The 22371-nt window shown below is 42.8% G+C and overlaps 1 protein-coding gene across 2 annotated transcripts in view; it reads left to right on the forward strand.

Moving 5' to 3' along the window:
* TMEM131 (transmembrane protein 131) overlaps positions 1–22371 on the forward strand; it is a 245234-nt gene that overhangs the window by 217954 nt on the left and 4909 nt on the right. For both annotated transcript variants that reach the window (XM_030310450.1, XM_030310451.1), the window contains 5 exons: positions 7086–7261; positions 10758–10885; positions 17087–17211; positions 17415–17564; positions 21477–21642. In XM_030310450.1, coding sequence (XP_030166310.1) covers positions 7086–7261; positions 10758–10885; positions 17087–17211; positions 17415–17564; positions 21477–21642 — 745 coding nt within the window. The remainder of the gene's footprint in view (positions 1–7085; positions 7262–10757; positions 10886–17086; positions 17212–17414; positions 17565–21476; positions 21643–22371) is intronic.

A 22371-nucleotide genomic window follows, 5' to 3' on the forward strand; every position in this document is an offset into this window, starting at 1 on the left:
AAATGTAGAATTGTGGGCCCCAACCCAGACTGCTGAATCAGACTCCACATTCAGCAAGGTCCACAGGTGATTGGGATAACTGTGTGACCCCAGTAGTGAAGATAACCAGTGAATGTCCTTGGGAGGTGGGCACCTGTCCCTCTAGTGGTCCTTGGGCAGACGAGGAGTTGCCCTTAAAGGGAGTGAAGAGAAATGTCTAGACAGGACAGAAGCTGTCTTCTCCTGACATCAAATTGTAGTTGAGTGTGCTTTTGTAATATCTGTGATATTTGATTTCTAGAATAAACAAATCCAAAATTGAGTGTAATAATTTTATGAAAACCCTATGTAATTTAATCCTGGATACTATTAAGTTTTGGTGGTGCAGTTTTTTCCTAGTCCTGGGTACCTTATTGGTTCTGCTTACCCCCACAAATGGTATATAAGACCTTATAAAGGTACAAGAAAAGCTAGAATAAAAAGAGTATGGGTGTTCCCACAGACTCATTATTAATTCCTTCCCTGGGTTAGAAGTAAAATTATTTCACTTAATAGGAATTCTTTTCTAACTTATATTGAGTTAAACAAGTATCTTCACAATCTAAGCACAGAGTTTAATCAGACAAAATATGATTACTGTAAATTTTTTTTTTAGTTTTTAATGTTTATTCTTGAGGGAGAAAGGGTGCGAGTGAGGGAGGGGCAGAAAGAGAGGGAGACATCGAATCCAAAGCAGGCTCTAGGCTCTGAGCTGTCAGCACAGAGCCCGACACTGGGCTCAAACTCATGAACCACGAGATCATGACCTGAGTGCAAGTCAGACGCTCAACTGACTGAGCCACCCAGGCACCCTTGATTACTGTAAAAATTTGAAAACTATTTGCTTTAGCTTAAAGAATTCCTGAAGAGTTTTCTTCATATGCATCTTTTGGTATGTTTTAGTTTATCATACTCGTATAAAGATATTATTTCTGAACAAATAGGGAGAAATAAATTTGCATGACCAATACTGACCCAAGTAAATTGCATGTGGGTCTGTTTATTGGCCTCATTTAGACCATTTCAGCAGCCAAAACGTGAGGAGGGAAATTCATGCCAGAATTGGTGGTTCTCTAGAGATTCTAGTCAGATGTTGCAATTGACATTACATGGCCTGCCTGGGGTCCCCTGCTGCCAGGGACTGCACATATTCAGAGAAACCATTGGCTGGTAATTGAAACTTTACTGAAGTGGTTCTTTTGGGTAGAAGTTAAATGATTTAAGTGGAAGAGAGACAGCCAAAGCAGCTTGGCCAAACTAGTTGATTGCAAATTCATTTATTCACTACTTAGTGTCCTTAGTAGAGGACATATTCTTTAAATTTATAATTCATACTTTTCCTACTTAAACTAATTGGAAGTGGTTTAAATTATTAAAGCACATGTAAAACAGTGAATAAAAGACGAAAAGGAGTTTTTGATGTTTTATCTGTTTATTTTTAATTATGGTGCTTTCTCATCAGAAACCTAGAACAAATTTAGTTGTTACCATCAAGTGTTAAATTGAGCAGCACATTTCTTGGCAGCTATGGCCAGACATTGTTATATAGTTCTCATGCAGGAAAAGGAAGCCTAAGAATTCACCTGTAAAAAAAACAGACTTTGCTGGCATTGAATTCCTGCTTGAATCTGAGGACACTGAATAACAGAGTGGGCATTTTGCCTTGATTAGAGAGAATATGGGAATGTTCTTCATGTTCACATTGTCTTGACCTTTATAACATTAAATCCTAGCTCCTCTCCTACATCACGCCTCTTAGATGTACGCCCAGCCTCACCCACGCACACAGCACTTGTGGTGACTACAGCATGTATGTAGTCAGCTCATAATTGGATTATTTGATGAGGCTCATAGCTTCACTGCTCAGTAAGGATGCTAGATCTGTAAGATGCAGATGGTACTCTGTCACAGATATGTAGCAGCCCGCCTTATGTTCCCATACACACAGCCTAGCCCTGAGGGACCCTGCAGATAGGGACAAATGGTTTCGGTCAATGAAGAGTTTTGTATCCACTCAGTGATTAGAAAAAATATACTCCATCAGGCTTTAAAGCAATGAAGAAAGTGTTTCATTTTGACCATTTTTATGAGCAGGCCTGGCAACCAGCAACTGCATACAACTTAGTCAGCAGTACAATATCACAGCCCGGATACAGGCATGCTCCTCTTCTGCACTTTGCTTTACTGCACCTCGCACGTAACTGTGTCTCTTACGGCTGTGGCGGTCCTGCCTTTAGTATCCTTCTAACAGCACTTGCTCACTTCGTGTCTCTGGGTCACATTTTGGTAATTCTCACAACATATCACAACTTTTCATTATTAAATTTGTTGTAGTGATCCATAATCAATGATTACAACTCACTGAAAGCTCAGATGGTGGTTAGCATGTTTTAGACATAATGTATTTTTTAATTAAGGTATGTACCTTTTTTTAGATATAATGTTATTGCACACTTAATAGACTACAGTATATTATAAAGAGAACTTTATTTTTATTATTTATTTTGAGAGAGAGAGAGAGAGAGAGCACAAGCAGGCAAGGGGCAGAGAGAGAGAGAATCCCAAGCAGGCTCTGCGTTGTCAGAGCAGAGCCCAATGTGGGGCTTGATCTCATGAACCGTGAGATCATGACCTGAGCCAAAATCAAGAGTTGGATACTTAACCAGCTGAGCCACCCAGATGCCCCTAAAGATAACTTTCATATGCACTAGGAAACCAAAAAAATTGACTCACTTTATTGTGGTGGTTTGGAACCAAACCTGCAGTAACTCCGAGGTATGCCTGTATTAATACCAATACAGTCAGGATACAGGACATTTACATCACCATGTGATCCCTTTTGTGTCCTTTTCTAGCCACAGCCACTTCCCTCCCACTCCTGTCCCTTCCTTAACCCCTGGCAACCATTAACCTCCATTTTATAATACATCATTTCAAGAATGTTGTATAGGGGCACCTGGGTGGGTGAATTGGTTAAGCGTCCAACTTTGGCTCTGGTCATGATTTCACGGTTTGTGAGTTCGAGCCCAACGTCAGGCTCTGTGCTGACAGCAAAGAGCCTGGAGCCTGTTTCGGATTCTGTGTCTCCTCTCTCTCTCTCTCTCTCTCTCTCTCTCTCTCTCTCTCTGTCCCTCCCCTGCTCCTGCTATGTCTCTCTCTTTCTCTCAAAAATAAATTTTATACAAACATTAAAATTTTTAAAGAAAGATTGTTGTATAAATGGAATCATACAGTTTGCCACGAAGACTGACTTTGGATTCAAACCTGGATTCAAACTCTACTCATAGAGTGAGATGGGATGAGCTTCCGGACTTGGGGTGGCAAGTCTCAGAGCAGGTCACACTGTAAGTGTATTTCAGGATTTAGAAAGGCACAAAACCAACTTGTACAGCTTGCCATACCCTGGCCAAGCACTTGCTATGTGCTGGGCACCATGCAAGGCACTGAAGATAGATCAGTAAGGCTGGTCACTGCCCTGCAAGTGTTTAAACTGTATGAGGAATGACAATGCCGAGGGGGCATATGTTGACCAAGTAGGTCATGGACACATGCTCAATCTAGAGTCTGCTTGGTGATGATGGGAGTGGGCAGACGGAGGGTGAGTGGCCTCAGGGACATTTCATCCAGACGGTGGTGTGAAGTCTGAGGAACCTGTCGCTCATGTTAGGTCTATCAACCACTGCTGGTAACACTGGGTTTTTCTAAGCTGCTTTTCCCTTCAGTTTGTATTGTCTTTACTTGGATGGGTTAGTTTTTATATAGATTATACACCAGTTAAGGTGTGGTTTCCTTAAGGCAGGTGATTTCCTGTGTCCTCCACTGTGTATTGAGGTAACAATTTTTCTTGGAGAAGGCAGTTTCCCTGTGACTTCTGATTCCCGCTTACCAGTACCCTCTTGGCAAAATGTTTGAGACTCTCCTTTCCCAAAGCCCAGTCTTTCCACTGGGAACCAGTCCCTAAGGAAGGGAATAAACCCTTGAGAACAAGCTTGACTGAGAAGGCAGCTTCTTCCCTCACCCCACCAAGTGGCAAGAGGAAGACAGAGGCCACCCCAGTGTGTGCAGCCTTGTAGGGCACATAGGCCCATCGTCAGGCTGATCCAGTCAGAATTATTTCTAGTCCTTTGATGACAACATGTTCTCTCCCCTCCCACCAACATTTGAATTTGGGAACAGAAGCAGCAGAAGAAATCACACAGGACAGTGAAGCAGCTGCTAGCCTAGGCCGTAGGACTGATACAGTGGTGATTGTGTTGATACCATTGACTACTGATTCTCAGCCTAGTTACACGCTAGAGTCACTACAGGAGCTTTTTAAAAAGTTACCCATGCCAGGTCCCACACAGAACTGCTTAATCAGAAACTCAGTGTGGAGCCCCAACAAAGCGACATCTCTTAAAAACTGAGAACAAACTGAGGGTTGATGGGGGGTGGGAGGGAGGGGAGGGTGGGTGATGGGTATTGAGGAGGGCACCTGTTGGGATGAGCACTGGGTGTTGTATGGAAACTAATTTGACAATAAATTTCACATTTAAAAAAAAGCACCCCAGATTAGTCTAAATTACAGCAGATTAAGTATGATTGTTACAGACTGAGAGCCCAAAAGATGTTTTTTAGGATATTTAACTCAGTTTGGGCATTTTAGATCTGAATTGTTTATGTCAAATTAATTAAAGTGAGCCCCTGGGGGGGACTATAAAGGAGAAAGAAGTTCCAAGGGCATATCTCCAGGAAACATCAGCAAAGATGAAGCCAGCAAAAAAGTTGCCAAAAGAATCCCAGTACCAGAAAAGGATAATAATGTGACGTAAGGCGGGGCGGGGAGGGAGATGGGATATTCTAGTGTCCAAACAGGTCTTGTAGAAGAGGAGTGCTAGAGGTCATTGGTATTGACAGCTAAGGAGTTATTGATAACCTTTTCAAAATGCCATTCATTAAGGTGTTGGGGACAAGTGCAAGTGCAGCATATTAAGAAATTAATAAAAGATGGGGATTTGGAGGTAAAAAGTGTAAACTAGTCTTTTGTGAGATAAGCTTTTTTTTTTTTTTACCCAAGTTTTCAGTTTAACTCTTGGTTTGTTCAGTGTTTCTTTTTCTCCTTTGTGTATCCATGTCGTCAATATTTGAGTCCAGCTTTAAAAAATGTATCACTTCTAACACTTTCCTATTTATTAAGCTAGTTTCAGGTTATTGTAAATACGATTATTTATATAGGTAGTGCCTCTCACACAGTGAACCTAAGCATGACAAAATTGTATAATTGCAGGTGAGAAATTCATTGCATGGGGGGATTGATCTCTATCGTGTGGGGAAGTTTGAAGGGCTCTCAGCATGAACTGTTGAACTCAGAATCTGAGAAATCCAGGGGCTCCTGGGGCCAGAGTAGGACCGGCTCCTTCCCTTCTGCCATGGCAGAGAGGAGCTGCAGCCAGTCAGGATGGATCAGAGGCTGTAAGTAAACCAACTGGCCGATCTTCTGCTAAAACAAAGGCTTCTCGGTTTTTGAGACTTAATGTCCCAGTTATGGTTTCAAATGTAATACCCCCTGGAATCAGTGTGAACGTAAACGACAAAATGACATTCCTAAAAATCAGAGCTTTACCTATTCTTTTTCTAGAGCAGGCTCAGCAAAAGTTTACTGGAAAGGGCCAGACAATAAATATGTGAGGCTTGATGTGCCACAAACTGCCTTCTGTCATATATTCTTGTTCCTTTTTCCAATCACTTAAAAAATAAAAATCATTCCCACCTCACAAGCTATACAAAACAGGCTGCAGGCCAGATTTCATCCAGGGGCCATGGTTTGCTATCCCCTGTTCTAGATGCCAAAGTTTGAGTTTCTGACAACAATTAACAGTGGCCATGAAATGTTGGGATTTAAATAACTCGTATTAAGCTACCATTATCAGAGTAATGTACTTTTAATTGGCATATATAGAATGGGTTAAACTGTGGCTTATGTGGCTTCTGCAGCTTTACCCTGCCTGCCCACCCAGGTGACTCCACAGGTGTTGGAATCCGGGGATTTCTCTGCAGCTGTCTGATGCAGCTAGAATGTAAGCTCTGTGAAGGCAGGGATTATGTTGTTGGTGCTGGTGCTGTACTCAGGACATGGAATGCGGCTTGGGAAATAGTGGCACTCAAATATACTGTGGCTTCTTGTTTGTCTTGGGAGCATCCACATCTTTTAAAAAGACTAGGCTTTCTAAATTTTTTTAATGTTTATTTATTTTAGAAAGAGAGAGAGACAGAGCATGAGCAGGGGAGGGGCAGAGAGAGGGAGACACAGAATCTGAAGCAGTCTCCAGGCTCTGTGCTGACAGCTCAGAGGCTGACATGGGGCTCAAACCCACGAACTGTGAGATACAAACTGTGAGCCAAAGTCAGACACTCAACCAACTGAGCCACCCAGACGCCAATAAAAATACTAGGCTTTCTATAGCTCTGTTTCATTCTGTCCATATAGAACATTCCGTGGTGTTTATGTGCCAGGCACTGCTCTGAGGGCTTTATGAATTCCTCATTACAACCCTGTGAGGTGTTGTCTCTCCCAGCTTACAGATGGGAGGCCAAGATCACACAGCTTGTTAGGGAGAGCCAGGATTTGGACTCAAGCCATCATGGTTCTGTCTCCGGGCCTCTTCTATCCCTTGGGTGATGTACATGGGCATCACCTTCAGGCTTTCATCTCCAAACAGGCTTGAAAGGATCTCTGGTTTTCACTTCTGTGACTTTTCAAAGCTGCATCGCCCTGTGGAGTATAAAAAGAATATTCTAAGACAGACATAAACTGGTCAAAACTACTGAGTTTGCCAAAAGTCATTGAACTCTATACTTAAAATGGGTTTATCTTACTGTACATAAATTAATTATGCCTCAGTAAAATTGACTTTCACCAAAATTCTAATCAAAAAGCCAAACATGATTTGGAAAGCTGTAATTAGAGAAGAAAGAAACCTTTATTAATGAGAAAAAGAGTCCAGCCTCTTGGAGAAAAGTTATAACGGCTATGTTTTCTGAGCTATTTAAAAACCAAGAAGTTATTTTATTTTGACTTTCACCCCCAGGGAAAGGAAAACCTCTTCAGCGCAAGGTGAAACCACCTAAGAAGCAAGAGGAAAAGGAGAAGAAGGGAAAGGGAAAGCCACAGGAAGATGAACTGAAAGACTCCTTGGCTGATGACGACAGCTCCTCCACCACCACAGAGACCTCCAACCCAGACACAGAGCCTCTCCTCAAGGAGGTATGACGGGCTCCCTGAAACAAACGATGGAAGGAGGTGTCTCATAGATTGGGTTTTTTAATATAGAATGAACCTTTTCTCTTTAACATATGTACATGTTCTGAGGATTCCTTCTCAGCGTGCACAGGCAGGCCTAAGCCACTGTCTTGCAGGAAGGAGTCACAACCCCCTGGATGGAGGTCTTCATTTCCCCCAGGCAAGAACATCTGCAAGCATGTTGATAAAGTAAAATAATTAGAAATTGGAAACCCTGCTTGAAAGATAGGGACTATCTAGAATAGTAACTACCCTGGCTCATGCAATTTGTTTCAAATTTTAAGTATCAAAAGAGGATGAGAAAGAACTAGACCATTTTAATTATATTGGATTTCTCCTGTCTTATCACAGCTGGTACAGCAGGCTTCGGGAGCAGCTCACTCCTCCTGCCAGGAGGGCAGTGACTGTCCTGGAGTGGAAGGTGGCCTCTGGGAAGACCCAAGGCTTTAGTGGTCACCCAGAACTGGCCAGCTCAGCAGACATCAACACATCAAGAAAGCTTCCCTATAGCCCAGAGTCCTCAGCAATCAGGGTAGTCACCAGTGTCAAATAATACTGCAAAAGTCTGGTACTTAGTGGTGTTAGGTAAATGGAAGTTAAGGTTACTATTGTGAACGGGTCTGAGACTGAGTTATAGGTGCTTTGTAGAAAAGTGAGGGCATAATTCTATTTTGGCATTTTTATTTTTAGATAACTATATTTCAAATTTAATATGATCCTAATATAGCCTTTAATACTCTAGGCCCAAATTCCTTTTTCAGTTTTAATCTAGTAACCTAAGGAATCATTTCTTAAAGATGTCCAACAGTGTCATCTGCATATATTAATTTTTTAAATGAAATTTATATGTGACTTATTTTTCTTGTCAACTCCCTTCCCCTTTGCATCCTTCACATTTGGTGTGGTGCTCTGTATGCCCTCAGTACAGTCCATAGCACTGGATTCTGTTCTGGGTTGTATATCCTTTCTAACAGATTCCTTCAGAAATGCAGAATGCCATCTACTCATCTTTGAGTGCAATCCCAACAGTTTTGATGATACAAATAAGCATTTGGAAAGCATTTTCAGCACAGGCTTTCTTCACAACTTTTCCTCACTTCCTTTCTTGCCTTTCCAGCTTTTCTCCTAACACTTCTCTCCAGCTGACCCTGTCTGCCGCCATTCTGTGCGCACCCACTGGCATAATTCTCTCTGTTGTTCGTTTCCTCCTGCTTCTCCTGTCTCCTCCCTGCCATTTACTTCTTGCAAACACAGCACAGAATCCTCCATGCGGCCTTCATGCCTGCTGTCCTACTCCCTTCTGATCAGCTTTTATTCCTTCTCCTCAGTACTCTTGCATATAATTTATGTGCTTTTACTACTTTGTGACTGGTGTGTTTGCCACTTGTGTGTGTTTCCTTCCTAACTAGATGACAGACTTGACAAATCACTTTCCCATAGATGTCTTTTCCATCCTTTTTCTACCCTTTCATTCAAAAAGTAGGGATTGGGTGGACTATTACACAGTCATTTAAACGGGATGAGCTCTTGCCATTTGCGACAGCATAGACGAGGGGTGTTAGGCTAGGTGAAGTAAGTCAGACTGAGAAAGACAAATACCACATGCTTTCACACATATGTGGAATCTAAAAAACAAAACAGATGGATAAACAAACAAGAAACAGAATCAGACCCACAAATAAGGAGAACTGGCAGTTGCCAGAGGGGAGGGGGGTGGAGGGATGGGCAAAATGGGTGAAGAGAAGTGGGAGTTACAGGTTTCCAGTTATGGAATGAATAAGTCACAGGGGTGAAAGGCCCAGCTTAGGAAATATAGTCAATGATAATGTATAGTCAATGATATTGTGATATTTCTGACAGGTGGTAGCTATACTTGTGGTGAGCACAGCATAACAGCTAGAGATGCTGAATCACTATGTTGTACACTTGAAATGTATGTAACATTTGTGTCAGCTATCTGCAAAATCTTTTTTAATGCAAATTAAAATTTAAAAAAATTACGTACCTGAGCACCCAAGTGCCAGACCTTATGTCTGGGAAACAACAGAGGACAAAAAGACCATGTTCTTGTCCTCAAAGAGCTCATGGTCTACAAAGTCCTTTATGAGTCAACTGGTCAAGAAATAATTCTTGAATAATTCAGAATAGTCTTAAAAGGTGTGGGGACAGGAGGGTGTTTTAGCCCTTTCCCTGATTATTTACTCTTGACACTTAAATAGATTGACCTGGTGTGACCTGTTAAAACCCAAGTTGCCTTAATAACCATGAACTCTGAAGCTGGGTAGCTTCTCATATACCTTTATGCTTGTAATTCCTCCCACACCCACAGCTGTGCTCGTTTGCTGAGTCTGTCCTTCCCCTGTCTGTCCCCTGATTAGCCTCAGTGCTTCCTTGCACACAGTACTGCTCAAACTGTGTGTGATGAAGAACAGGGTGTTTTTTATTTCCCATGTGTCATCTAGATGGTCCTGCTGTACACAAGTAGTACACACCCACGCCAAATGCAACTCCCCAGAGAGTTCCATAATACCTGAATGGATCCTTGCCCTGTTTGGGAGACAAGTCCACTGATCTCATGCTTGGATGCCACAACTGTCGAATTACTATAAAAATGCATACGTGTGGTTTCTGTACTTACGTAGTAGTCAGGGGCCAGAAACCTCAGTGGGCGGACTGGAAAATAGTACAGCTTTAAGGTGCAGCTTGGGTGTGTCCTTCTCAGCACAGGCTCCACACTCAAGCCAGGCAAGACAGCCCTTCTGTGCTCCAGTCATAGCCAGTGAACATTTCTACACGAAGGTACAAGTTCATCTCCAGCTGTCATGTGTGCCCCCCCCATTAGACTTGGGGAAAGGGCCTGGGCCCCCTTGGTAACCCCATTGCCTAGCACCAAGTGGCTGACCGGTAAATGTTGAGTAAGTGAATGAATAACTAAGCTTCTTCTCGTTGGTGGTGAATGGTTAGCATTAAACCCTCCATAACACTTTCACGGCCATATTGTCACTCATGGACACTTAGTGAACAGGTGCAAACACTTGCTACTTGCCGGTGCTGTTTCCTTGCCCTGGGTTTTACTTGTGCTCAGGATTTAGGAGCATTTCCAGAGTGTGTAACTTTATATTGTATTCCAAGCTGAATTTTCTTATTTAAAAAAAAAAAAAAAAGCAAGGTTTGCTCCCCAATACTTAAAAATAAGAAGCTACCAATTTGCTGCTACCACTGCACCCACCCCAGACAGAGTAGGAGTATAAATAAAATAACATTCTTTATAATTCAGACTCACCAAAGCATAATTATAAGTCAGAGGCTAAAAAAATTGAGAGAACCATAATAAAGATAGAAAGGAGGTTGTTGTTTTTATACATACGTGTTGTATCTGGTCTGTCTTTGGTTTTGTGTCTCTGCCTTCATATAGACTTATTAATCCTTCTCAGCAGCTAAGTGTACATTTTTTTTACAGGATACAGAAAAGCAAAAGGGAAAACAAGCCATGCCTGAAAAACATGAAAATGAAATGTCTCAAGTGAAGCAAAAAAGCAAAAAACTCTTAAATGTTAAGAAAGAAATCCCAACAGATGTGAAACCCAGGTGAGAAAAATGAGTGAGTGCAGAGAACTAAGATATATATAAGAAGTTACTGGTGAGATCCAGGTAATGTTTTTGTGGTTGGTCAGTTTTTATGGAGTTTTTTGCAACAAAAGCCATATACTGCATCATGTTCCTCTTGGGTTTTTTTTCTAATGTTTAATGTTGACTGGGGACCACATGCTTCTGATGTCAGACATGTAAAAGGCAGAGTTAATGACTTGTTATGAAAGTTTAGGTTGGTAATTTGTTCCCAGGCAGAGAGCCATTTCACTTCTGTACAAAGGTGACCTTGATAGTTCAGCCACAGGTATGAGCCTAATTTTTCTCAAAAAGAGCTCTGAATCTGTTTACTAACCCACCACTACAGTTGGGTTCTAGGATTCTTTGCCACAAAACTTGGAAGAATTTGTTCTTACCTTAATGCTCAGGACAGTTATCACCTATCAGACAAGTCTAAGATGAATTAACTAGGAAATAACTCCATTCCAGTCACCATGGAGCAGGATTCTGGTGAGCCCCACAGGGAAGACTTGCTGCAGAATCTTTCTGCAAGTAAATGAAGGAGTTGAACTGTTAGGTTATTAATTAAGCCTACTTCATACTTTCGTTAAACCTTAGATCTACCTAATAAGCTAATTTTAGTTTTAGTATTGTTAATGCCCTTCATAGTTCATCATATAAAATGGCCATCTGCATGGAGGCTGATATTTACCTTTTGTATTAAGTGAGCATCAACCTGGGAAGTTGAAAGAATTGGGTATAAGTTAATAAAGGAAGACACTGTTATCATTAGAACTGGCCTTAGTTTTTATGGAAGGTCTATTCTAACTTTGATTCGGCGAACAATATGTGAGCTTTCCAGAAGCACCAATAGACTAGACTCTCTACCTAGGTAATAAATATAGCTTAACTCAGGCACGGGCATTCTGTTCCATAGAACTAATAGCTAATAAGAAATTAGGTGTCAGGGTGCCTGGGTGGCTCAATCGGTCAAAGGTTCAACTCTTGATCTCAGCTCAGGTCTCAATTTTCAGGGTCATGAGTTCAAGCCCTGCGTTGGGCTCTACACTGGACATGAACCCTACTAAGAAATTAGGTGTTACCCTAGTGAAATGTAACCTTTAACCTAAATTTATGAAATAATACAGCATATGGCAGTCATTCATTATTAGTGGAGTATTCGTACCTAAAATTCACTCTTACATGCACATTGTTATTTGAGTGATTCGATCCCACAGTGTGATGAGAACCAATCTGACCCAGCTAGCAGCAATGTCAAGGGGCGTAGTGGTTGACACACTTGGATCTCTCCCGAGAGAAATCATCCTGAGGCACTAATTAGTGCTAATATTCTGGCACTCCAGGAAAGGAATAATACCTTAGTGACCAGAACTATTCTTCTAGGCCTATTTCATGCTTAGGTGATTGATCAGATATTTCTAGATAAATAGGGCTAAAAAATACAAATTATGAAAAACCCTAGTTTTCATGGAGCTCTTTCAAGAATAGACAATCTGGCTATGATTCATATCACAAATTTAAAAACCAAGCTTCTAAGAATTATCATAAAAAATTCCATAGGTGACTTTTGTCAAATCTGCATGATTAGCCTTGATGCCTGAGCTGTCAGACATAATTTTTAAAACAGATAGTGCTTGTTAATTCTTACGTTCATCCCTCTTCCACTGACTTGTGTTACATTCTGATTTTTTATTAAAAATTGGCCATTAACTGGATTTCCATAGCAAAACCATTCCACAGGTAACTTTGACCCATTCTGCACTGTTTTAGCCTTGATGCCTGAGCTCAGAGGCATAGTATTTTTTATACAAATAGTACATGTTCATTTTTACCCTCATCCCTTTTCTGCTGACGTCTGTTGTATTCTGATTTTTTTATAGAATAAGTTGACCATTAGCAAATTTGATTTTGAAAAGGCTTCACTTGAATACCACTAGCTTTGTAAGGATTTCAAGTTCTCTGGTAAACGAAAAGCTACAGTATCCCGTTCTCCACCACCTAGTCAAGGGACAGTTACAGGGATAACTCATGTTCTCTTGATATATAGTCAAGAGAAAAATCATTACCAGCAAGACAGTTTAAGCAGTGTTCTCTGAATTGTCTTTTTACCTTGTCATTTGTAACTGGAGAAATCCGTATGCAGCCTTACTCTCCTAATCTCCTTAATCTAATCTCTTTAAACTCACTAATCTTGTTTTGTGTTTTCCCAAACACGGGGATAAAAGTATTAAGAGTCAGAATTAATTGGTACGTCACTCAAATATGGAATTAAACAGACTGGTTTTTTTAATAACCAGAAAGGTGGCCTCTCTGAATAGAGCCATTCCCTGTCTACAGTGAGTTATGACAAGCCTTGCTCTGTGGCTCAGGCAAAATCACTGCCAGTTCTAAGTGATACCCAAAACTCCTGTCACCTCAGAAGTGCTGTCAATGTGTTACTCTGTGGTTCCACATATCTGAAGGGTATAGATGCACTCTGAAAAAGGGGTATCATTAATAAGGCATTTGTATATTGTCACCTTTTCGAAGCTTTATCTGATTAGGAATAAATGTTTATTCTATATATCAGTTAGCCAAAACACTGATATTTTAATATTAATGAAATCTGTGGGCTTAGCTTGCATTTGCTTTCTGAAAAATTAGTCTTTAAATATTATCAATATTATTGGAATATTATGTTATCTCTAAGCCAGAAGGCCCCAATCCTGAAATGTTGAAGAATTTGGGGGGTTTAGTTGTTTGTTTTTTTAAATTTGTTTTGTTTTTGTTTTTGTTTTTTTGAAAGCGAGAAAGAGCAAGCAAGCAGGGGAGGGGCAGAGAGAGAGGGAGACAGAATCCCAAGCAGGCTGTATGCTGTTGTCAGCACAGAGCCCAATGTGGGCTCTCAAAAAGACTGTGGCTCAGTCTTACAAACCGTGATGACCTGAGCCAAAATCAAGAGTTGGATGCTTAACTGACTGAGCCACCCAGGTGCCCCGAAGAATTCGTTTTCGTATAAATAGGTAGTGATAAAGCCAGAGCAGTGCCTCAGTCGTGGACTCTGCTGGTGCAGCCACATCCTACCATACTCGCATAAATTCACTTCACAAAATCATTTCCTGGGAGTGTGGAGCGTGGTGTCACAGTGGTAGAGACCCGGTCAATCCATTTTGGCCAGCTTTGACACCGCAAAAGGAAGTGGACCTGTAGACCTCCAGAAAGCTGTATTTTAGGTCCAAGATGCCAGGGAATTAGAGTTCACTCTAAGACACTAAAAGGACTTCTGTGGTATCAGGCCTGGTTTAGAACAGCAGTTTATCCATTGATCTTTCTGTTCTCTGGTTGTCTGTCAACATTTTACATGTTTACGTGACTTAAATGTAATCTAAACTAAGTGGGGAAAGTCTTCATAGAATAACTGTACTCTCTAATCATCTGCTCAGACAGCACACTCTGCTCAGGGCCACAGGCACCACCTTTCACACCCTGGCCTCCAGACCCATGAGCACTGGGAAAGCCCTACCCTTTCCCTCAGCAATCTGCCTCTCCACTTCCCCCAGACAGGGGCACGTACTATGTATTACATGAGCAAAAATGAGGCCTGGCATCTGAACCACCTTATGGTTTTTCCCTTTTAGAAAGATCATTTAAATTAAGTAGGCTCTTACCTATTTTATTCCAAAGCCTTCAAAAAGGTTTCTTGATAGAGATCATCTAGCTTAATTTAGGAAGTATGAATCAGCGAAAATAAAATAGTTGTTTGGCACCATTTTTCTTAAAAACCAACTAATTTTACGACACAACTAATAGCGACACAGAGTTACACTTTGTATAAATAGCCCCCACTCCCATACTTATAAATGACTTCCTTAAAAATAACTTCCACACACCCACCTCTGCCGCCACCACCACCAGAGTGCTGGATGTCTGTTTCATGGGAGCCTTTGTGTTTTTTTTAAGATGTTGTTTTTAAATAACTGTCAGTCAGTAGGGGAAGGACTTGGAAGATTCATAGAACTGTACATTAATAATCTTGCCTGTAAATAGTGTATTTTTTCATGTCGGTTTGTTATCCTGCCAAAAATTCTACATAATTTGGGTTAACTGAGCCCTTTGGATTTTTGGTTAGCTCATTTACTAATTCTAAACGTAATACCTATTTATTATAGAAAATTTGTAGGGGCACCTGGGTGGCTCAGTCACTTAAGTGTCCAACTGTTGATTTCTGCTCAGGTCATGTTCTCAAGTTTCATGGGTTCAAGCCCCACATTTGAGCTCCATGCTCTTAGCGCACAGCCTGCTTAGGATTCTCTCCTACTCCCTCTGCCCCTCCCCTGCTCACTGGTACACACACGCACTCTCTCAAAAATAAATAAAACTTTTTTCAAAAAAAATTTTGTGAGGGGCATCTGGGTGGCTCAGTCAGTTAAGTGTCTGACTTCAACTCAGGTCATGATCTCATGGTTCATGAGTTCGAACCCCACATCGGGCTCTGCGCTGACAGCTCAGAGCCTGGACCCTGCTTTGGATCCTGTGTCTCCCTCTCTCTGCCCCTCCTCCACTCACACTCTGTCTCTGTCTCTCAAAAATAAATAAACTTTAAAAAAAAAATTGTGTGAAATATGGAGAAACGAAAGAAAGAAAATGACCTTTGCCTTACACCCATATAAATATTTGTAAATAGCCTCTGTTAAACTGTATTTATATTATTAATAATATTTACGTATTATTTTATCTGGAAGGTGTGAACCTTTCTGCCCTTTGAAATCAGGTGTGAATTAGTATAATGGGCTGTCCCTGTCCCAGGACCTAGCAGAAATTGGCTGCCTTCCAGAAGTGAGAAGTTGGCGTAGCAACGGAAGGAAGATGATGTGGTGCATAAAGAAATAAAAGAATCTGAAGCATGGGCGGGGGAGGCCACAGTGGGGTGTTGGGGTCACACGCCTGAAGGTTGGGGACAGGACAGGAAGTACACTAAGGTGGAAAATGCCAGAGATACACCCATTTTAGAACATCTAAATCAGCCAGTAAACTTTGTCGGATTTTTAATGAAAAGCAAGCTATCAGCTCAGCCTTGAACTGACAGTTTTCTGACCATCACCAGGAGCATGATGGAGATCACTGATGATTTTTGGAAGAATTCTCGTAAGGGGCCACTGGGTTCTCTAAGCTGTGTCTCAGCCTTCACTAGAAAATGCCCTTCTTGGACTTGTTAGCTTAACTCCTGTCAGAGGCCTTCCCAAGCCTACAACTTGATCTTGGTGGACATTACAGAAGCAACTTGGTAAAGAATGTCCTTATGGCCCAGATAGTTACACTGCTCACACTGCTACCTTATATGGGTCACCTACCCATTTGTCCTAGAGATTGCTTCTCTGCCAACAAATTTTAATGTTTTCTTCATCAGGCTGTGGAAACTTAAAATAGCTCATCATGCCTGCCATTCTGCCTTGTTGGACAGGAAGTTCAGAGCCAGTTCTATTTATATATGTTTATTATGTTAAGCTTACCTCTAAATCTTTTAGAACACATGTACACTCTAAATAAATAAAAATAATATTTAAATTTTTGCCCAGGGTTAACCTTGAGTTCCAAGAATAAAGAAGAAAATTCATCTCACCCTACTCACCCTAGACCTTAGGCAAGTAGTTCAGTCCTGCTATTCTGCAGTGAGTTAGTGGATTTTCATAGGCAACCCAGGAACTTAGCCCTGGTTCATTTTGTGGTTTCTGTGAGAAAAAAAATGTGTTTAAAGTTTTGGATAGCAGGTGCCTTGACATTTTAAGTCTGAGACCTTTCAGAGGCTCCACATTCTAGAATCTCACTAGTAGTCTAGATGCTGGGAGAGACTCATTCACAAGCAAAATAACTGTGGTTAGCAACCCCAAAAATGGCAAGTTTGTGCTAAAGGCTTTGTACACATTATGTGAGGTAGGTGCTCTGACCCATTACAGATTTTCAGATAATGGACTTCAGTTTGTCAGCACTCAGAATAGCAAAGGATAAATCTGCAAGTGTCTCCTGAACAGTCTTAGAAATGTTTGGAAAGCAGCCAGTGCTAAGTTAGGATCATGACTACATAGTGCCTAAGGAAGCTAGATTAGAAAATGCAATGGAAATTGTAGCACGATCAGTAACTTCTACTCTTTGCTGTAAAACAAAGGCATAAATTTGAATTTTCCATCCATAACTGTCTTTCAGTTCTTTAGAGCTCTCCTATACTCCCCCACTGGAAAGTAAACAACGCAGAAATCTCCCAACCAAGATTCCTCTTCCAACTGCATTGACAAGTGGATCCAAATCACGAAATTCCCAGAAAACAAAAGGTATTTTCATTTGAGTAATATATTTTCATAATTCATTGTATTAGTAATTATTAGTTGTGAGGTGCCAGTAATCGATTAGTAGTTTTCAGTGCTTTAAAAGGCTAGGGTGGTATTCTCGTCCTCATTAGAAGGTTCGTTGAAACAGATCTGAAAGAAAGGAATTATTTTCCATTAATGGTTTTTTTTCCCTGGTTTTTGTGCAGGTACAAATAAGTTAGTGGATAACAGGCCACCTGCCCTAGCAAAATTCCTCCCAAATAGTCAAGAACTAGGCAACACCAGTAGCTCAGAGGGTGAAAAAGACTCTCCACCACCGGAATGGGATTCTGTGCCAGTTCACAAACCCGGCAGCTGTAAGTATGGAGATTTGGAAATCATGGTGCCCCACACTGGGCAGGAAAACTCCACAGGGCATATTGTGTTAAAAGGAGGCCTGGCCTCTGTGGTCTGCTAGAGCCCACTTGTACCAGCCAGCAAAAGCCCATTGTTCGATAGTCTGCCAGTTGTGAAACTGTCATAGCTTGTTTGGCTGTGGTAGGAGTATTTACACCAGAGAAACCTACAGACAATTCACATTAGGACTCTTTTTTTCAGAGCTGGTAGACCACACCACTTCCCAGTGTAGAAAATGGGAAGATCTGGCTGGAGCAGTGAATCATCCAAAGAAATACTATTTTATGAAATCATTCACTCAGCAGTATCTTCTCTGACTAGTTCCTCATATGTTTACAGTGTAATCATTTTTGTAAAAATTCAGTCTTCTTTCAACTTTACCCACATCTTTTCCATATGTTTATGGAAAACATAACACATTCCTGTGTGAAGGTTTCATTATTTTTCTCACTAGCTTCTTGACCTTGTTCGTCCGATTTGGCCTGCAGTAAATCATGACAGTAGCACAGGCTACTAAAAAGAGAGGTCCTCGCCCTGGATACTTAGGACCCAAAATAGAAGACAACAGAGACAAACCCAGGGAGGGGCCTAATTATAAGGATTTGGGGTCAAGAGAGGACCAGCCTGAGGACTGATCATCTACATTCACCACAGTGTTAGAACTCACACTTGGCCAGTTTGTGCCAAAAGGAAAATTAGGGTTGAACAACAGGATTGTTTGGGGTGAAGGGACATTTAAATGAATAGTGGGTGACTGAAGCCCTCAAAGTTGAATGAGATCAAAGAACTTGGAAATCCAGGTGCCATGTACATTAAGCGTGGCGTCTTTCACATTTTCACTTACATGAATACGCAATGGAAAGAGACGCTTTCTGTGTTAAAACCTGTAGCCCCCTATTTGCCGTGAGATTTCCTGGCACTTTCTAGTGCTGTTTTTTGCCTGGGATGAGATATAAACCTAAATCCCTGGTCATTCAAGAGATCTCACACGAGTCTCTCTGTAGTCCTTGCATCCAGGCTGAATGCTTTTTGCTCCTTAGATTCCCCTCTGAGGTTTCAGCTAGACACCAGTCCTAGGCTTATAGTTTGTGACTTGGGCAGTTCTGCATTAAACAGACCTTACCTCCACCACAGAGGGAGGTTTCCAGCACTGGGAATACAACATCCCTGAGGAGCCAGTTCCATGGGGTTGTCTGTAGCCCAGTAAAGTAAACATAAGCTCTGCTAGTGTGAGTAACAACACATGATGTGGTAAAGAGGGCCGTCACCGGACACAGCCGTCAAGACAAGATCGTTGGCTGTGACAGGTGTTGTCACCAAAGTGGCACCTGATGAACATGCTGACATCACTCCTTTGGGACAGAGGAGGGAAGGATGACCAGATCCAACCCAGTGGGAGTTTGGCTCCACACTTCAGGAGGGAAGAAATGTGAGAAATGCGAGACAAATGGTCTGGAGAAGAAAATGTTTGGAAAGCACAGTTCTTTGGGCCTCTGTTTCCTCCCCAGGCCCATCCACGAAGGCTGAGAGAGACCAGTGCCTCAGAGCAGAGCTCACTGTCATACAGCTAGATGGTTTGCCACTAGAAAAAGTGTATACTTGCTCCAAGGCCCACATCTGCATAATTATTTTGTTTTTTCAGCCAATGAATACCTTACGTTGATCCCACATCCTGTAACCTCTCTGTTCTCACCACCAGCCTACTAGAAAGTTCTCGCAGGGCTCCACTATATACACAATATTGCTATATGAAACCAGTAAGAATCAGTCCAGTAAACTTCCTCCACCCCTGCTTTCTCAGTCTTTTTTTCCCTTCACCCTTTGCTAATAATTTCTCTGGCTGAGACTGCTAGCCTCCAATCCCTCTTAGCAGTGCCTCATTTCCTAGGGTTCCCAGCAGATTAAAGCATTTTCCACTCAGGGCTGTGCAAGCCTGCGCTTCGCTGGGAATCCATGTGTAGAAATCTTTCTACCCCAAGTAGCACCCCTTATAGCGTGGTGCCCTGTACCCATAGGAGATGCTGAGAAAATTCTCCTGGAATAATTTCGTGGTTTAAACAGACAACATATCCAAGGGGTTATTAAAAGGCAAATAGCCACAGAGGAAATATATTGAGTCAAAAAGTTCTCTTAATTGCCCATGTCCTGTACTATTTTTGGCCACCCCTTACCTTCCCCCATCTTCCCTTCCTACATCAAGCATTATTCCATAAGATGTTTTTCTGACTTTTCTTCTCCTGTTTCGTTCTGACATTTAGTAAGTGCTTCTGCAGCTACTGGGCCCAGTAAAACACATCCCACTAAAGGAGAGCTGCCAAGGGATGCACCACACGCTGCCCCCCCCACCCCCACCAGGACAGGCACCTGGGGCGAGCGAGCACACACAAGGCGGAGTGTGGCCTGTTCCAGCGTGGGCAGTTCCCAGCTCACTTCGGGGGGCGGGGTGGGGGGTGGGGTCAGAGTCAGAGAAGGTGTCCTACAAGGAGTGGCTAGGGAAGGGTCAGGACAGTTGTACAGATAATGGCCCTACAATATAGAGGTGATATCAGACAGACACTATGTTAGGGGCTTTTGAGGCAGGCAGAAAGGTGGAGAGCTTTGAGCAGGGCCCATATAGGAGATAGCATTTGAGACAGGCCCTGAGCATGGACATCAAGTCAGCAGACAACAGAACATGTGAGGATTATCCACATAACCACGGGTGAAAGTTGGTGGGGTGGAGACAAGGACAGTGTGTGACGTGCCAGCACCACTGAGGAAAGTCAGAATTCTTGGGGTAGATCACAAGGTGGCACTGAAGATGGGGAGTGAATGGATACCTTGGGCTTCAAGAAGTGTGCTTAGCATGGCAACACCATAACGGATGCCTGGACACAGTCAAGGAACATGCGGTTTTATCCAGGCCCCAAGCCCTGGGGGTTTAGGGGAACCACTGGTGCAGGAGAGAATCACAAGGGAAGTTGAACCACTGTATTGAGCAGGCTTCTGTTCTGGAAGTGAGATGAAACAGACCCTTCACAGAAAATAGGAGTAGAGCAAACTGTCCTCACTGTGGGCAGGGCTTGCACAGGGCGTGAAGGGGAATCAGGAGGGGATGAGGTGGAAATGCGCCAACCTGGACAGAGCTGTGTTGGGCAGGGATGGAAAACGAGGAGGACAAGGCAAGGCAGCCTTGCACACCGGGAGCCCACGGAGACTGTTTTGCAGTAGCTGGAGCAGGATGCCACCACGCTGCACACGGTGGACGTGCAAGACGATACCATTTGCTGCACGAAGTTCTATGTATTTGCTTTTAGTGAGAGCAGGATAGGTTTTTCACAACAGTTTTTTCTGTTTTAAACAAATTTTTTAAGATTTTCAAACAGCTGTGTACACATTACCCTAAAGGGCAGCAGGACTCCTGTTAGCTCATATCCTTGAAAAACGGACTGGGGGCGGCCACACACCAGGCCTGCCAGCGGAGTGCGGGGTAGCATCATGGAATAGAACTCAAGAATGTTTTGCAGGTGTGAGCCTGGGTGGAAGCACAGAGACTCTTTCAGGTTCCAGTCATTGGCTCTCCCTGCACATGCCTGAAGGACATGGGAAAGCCACCTTCCCAGCCTGAGGTGGGAGAAGCTGTCCAGGAGGGTCCTGCAGAGCACAGAGAGGATGGGTCGTGCAGGTGATTCTCGGGAAGTCTCCTACTGCAGAGAGAGACACGACTTCCCTCTTTCCTTTCAGACCTTTAAACAGAACACATGGAAAAGCTTTACTTTTTTTTCTTTGTAGATGCACTTGAGTTCTGCATTGTATCAGAACCTCAAAAGTAACTAATTTTGAAGAGTAAAAATCAAAACACATTAATGAGACCTTTTATTTTTCATTTCCAGCTACCGATAGTCTTTATAAACTTTCTCTGCAAACCCTCAATGCAGACATTTTCTTAAAACAACGCCAGACCTCACCGACACCTGCCTCTCCTTCTCCCCCCGCCGCCCCCTGCCCGTTTGCAGCCCGGGGCAGCTACAGCAGCATCGTCAACAGCAGCTCCAACAGGTGGGTCCCTGGCTCCACCACTCTTCAGATAACTTAAGTTCTGCAGGTGCTTGCCCCCTTCAAGTGGAAATGCTCAGTGGCCACAGCCTGCTGTCCTGTCCTGCCTCTCACACCTGTGCTGTTCAGTGTTCTGCCCTTGCCCAGGGTCAGTGCTCCCATGTCCATGCCAGACTCCAGTCGTTAGCTTTCATCACCCAGGAACCAACAGGTTCATCATTTAACTTAGAATTACATTATAATTCTAGAGTCAGTAAGCATCCTGAGTATTAAATGAAGATCTACAGATGCCCTGTGCATGGAAGACGTGGCCTTATGGGACATTTATTTTGAGCTTAAAGCAATGGAGCTGAGCAGTTAAAAGAGCAGGGTCTGGCACAAGCCTGGCTGTCACAAGAGGTGCTGCTGGAAGTGCTGTGCCCATGGGAGGCAGCCTCCCAACCGCATTCCTCCCTGGAGGTGCAGAGCCCCCACTGTATTTGCCTAAGTTAGCGAGAGTGAGGAGCCTATAACAAGTTCTTACTGCCTGTCCGCACTGCTGTCAGCTCCGCGTGTCACCCCCAGCAAGCACAGCTCAGGTGCCATCACCATCCCAGCCTTTCACTTGGGGAGCCACCTACCCACCTGCAGCAACCCTGCTCGGTTTTTATCTCTCGCCAAAGAGGCAGTAACCACTGAGGCTGGGGGCAGGCTGCCCTGCTTGGGACCTTGCTGAATCAGGCCCCTCACCGG

This window comes from Lynx canadensis, chromosome A3 (assembly GCF_007474595.2).
Source record: "Lynx canadensis isolate LIC74 chromosome A3, mLynCan4.pri.v2, whole genome shotgun sequence".
Classification (NCBI taxonomy): Eukaryota; Metazoa; Chordata; class Mammalia; order Carnivora; family Felidae; genus Lynx; species Lynx canadensis.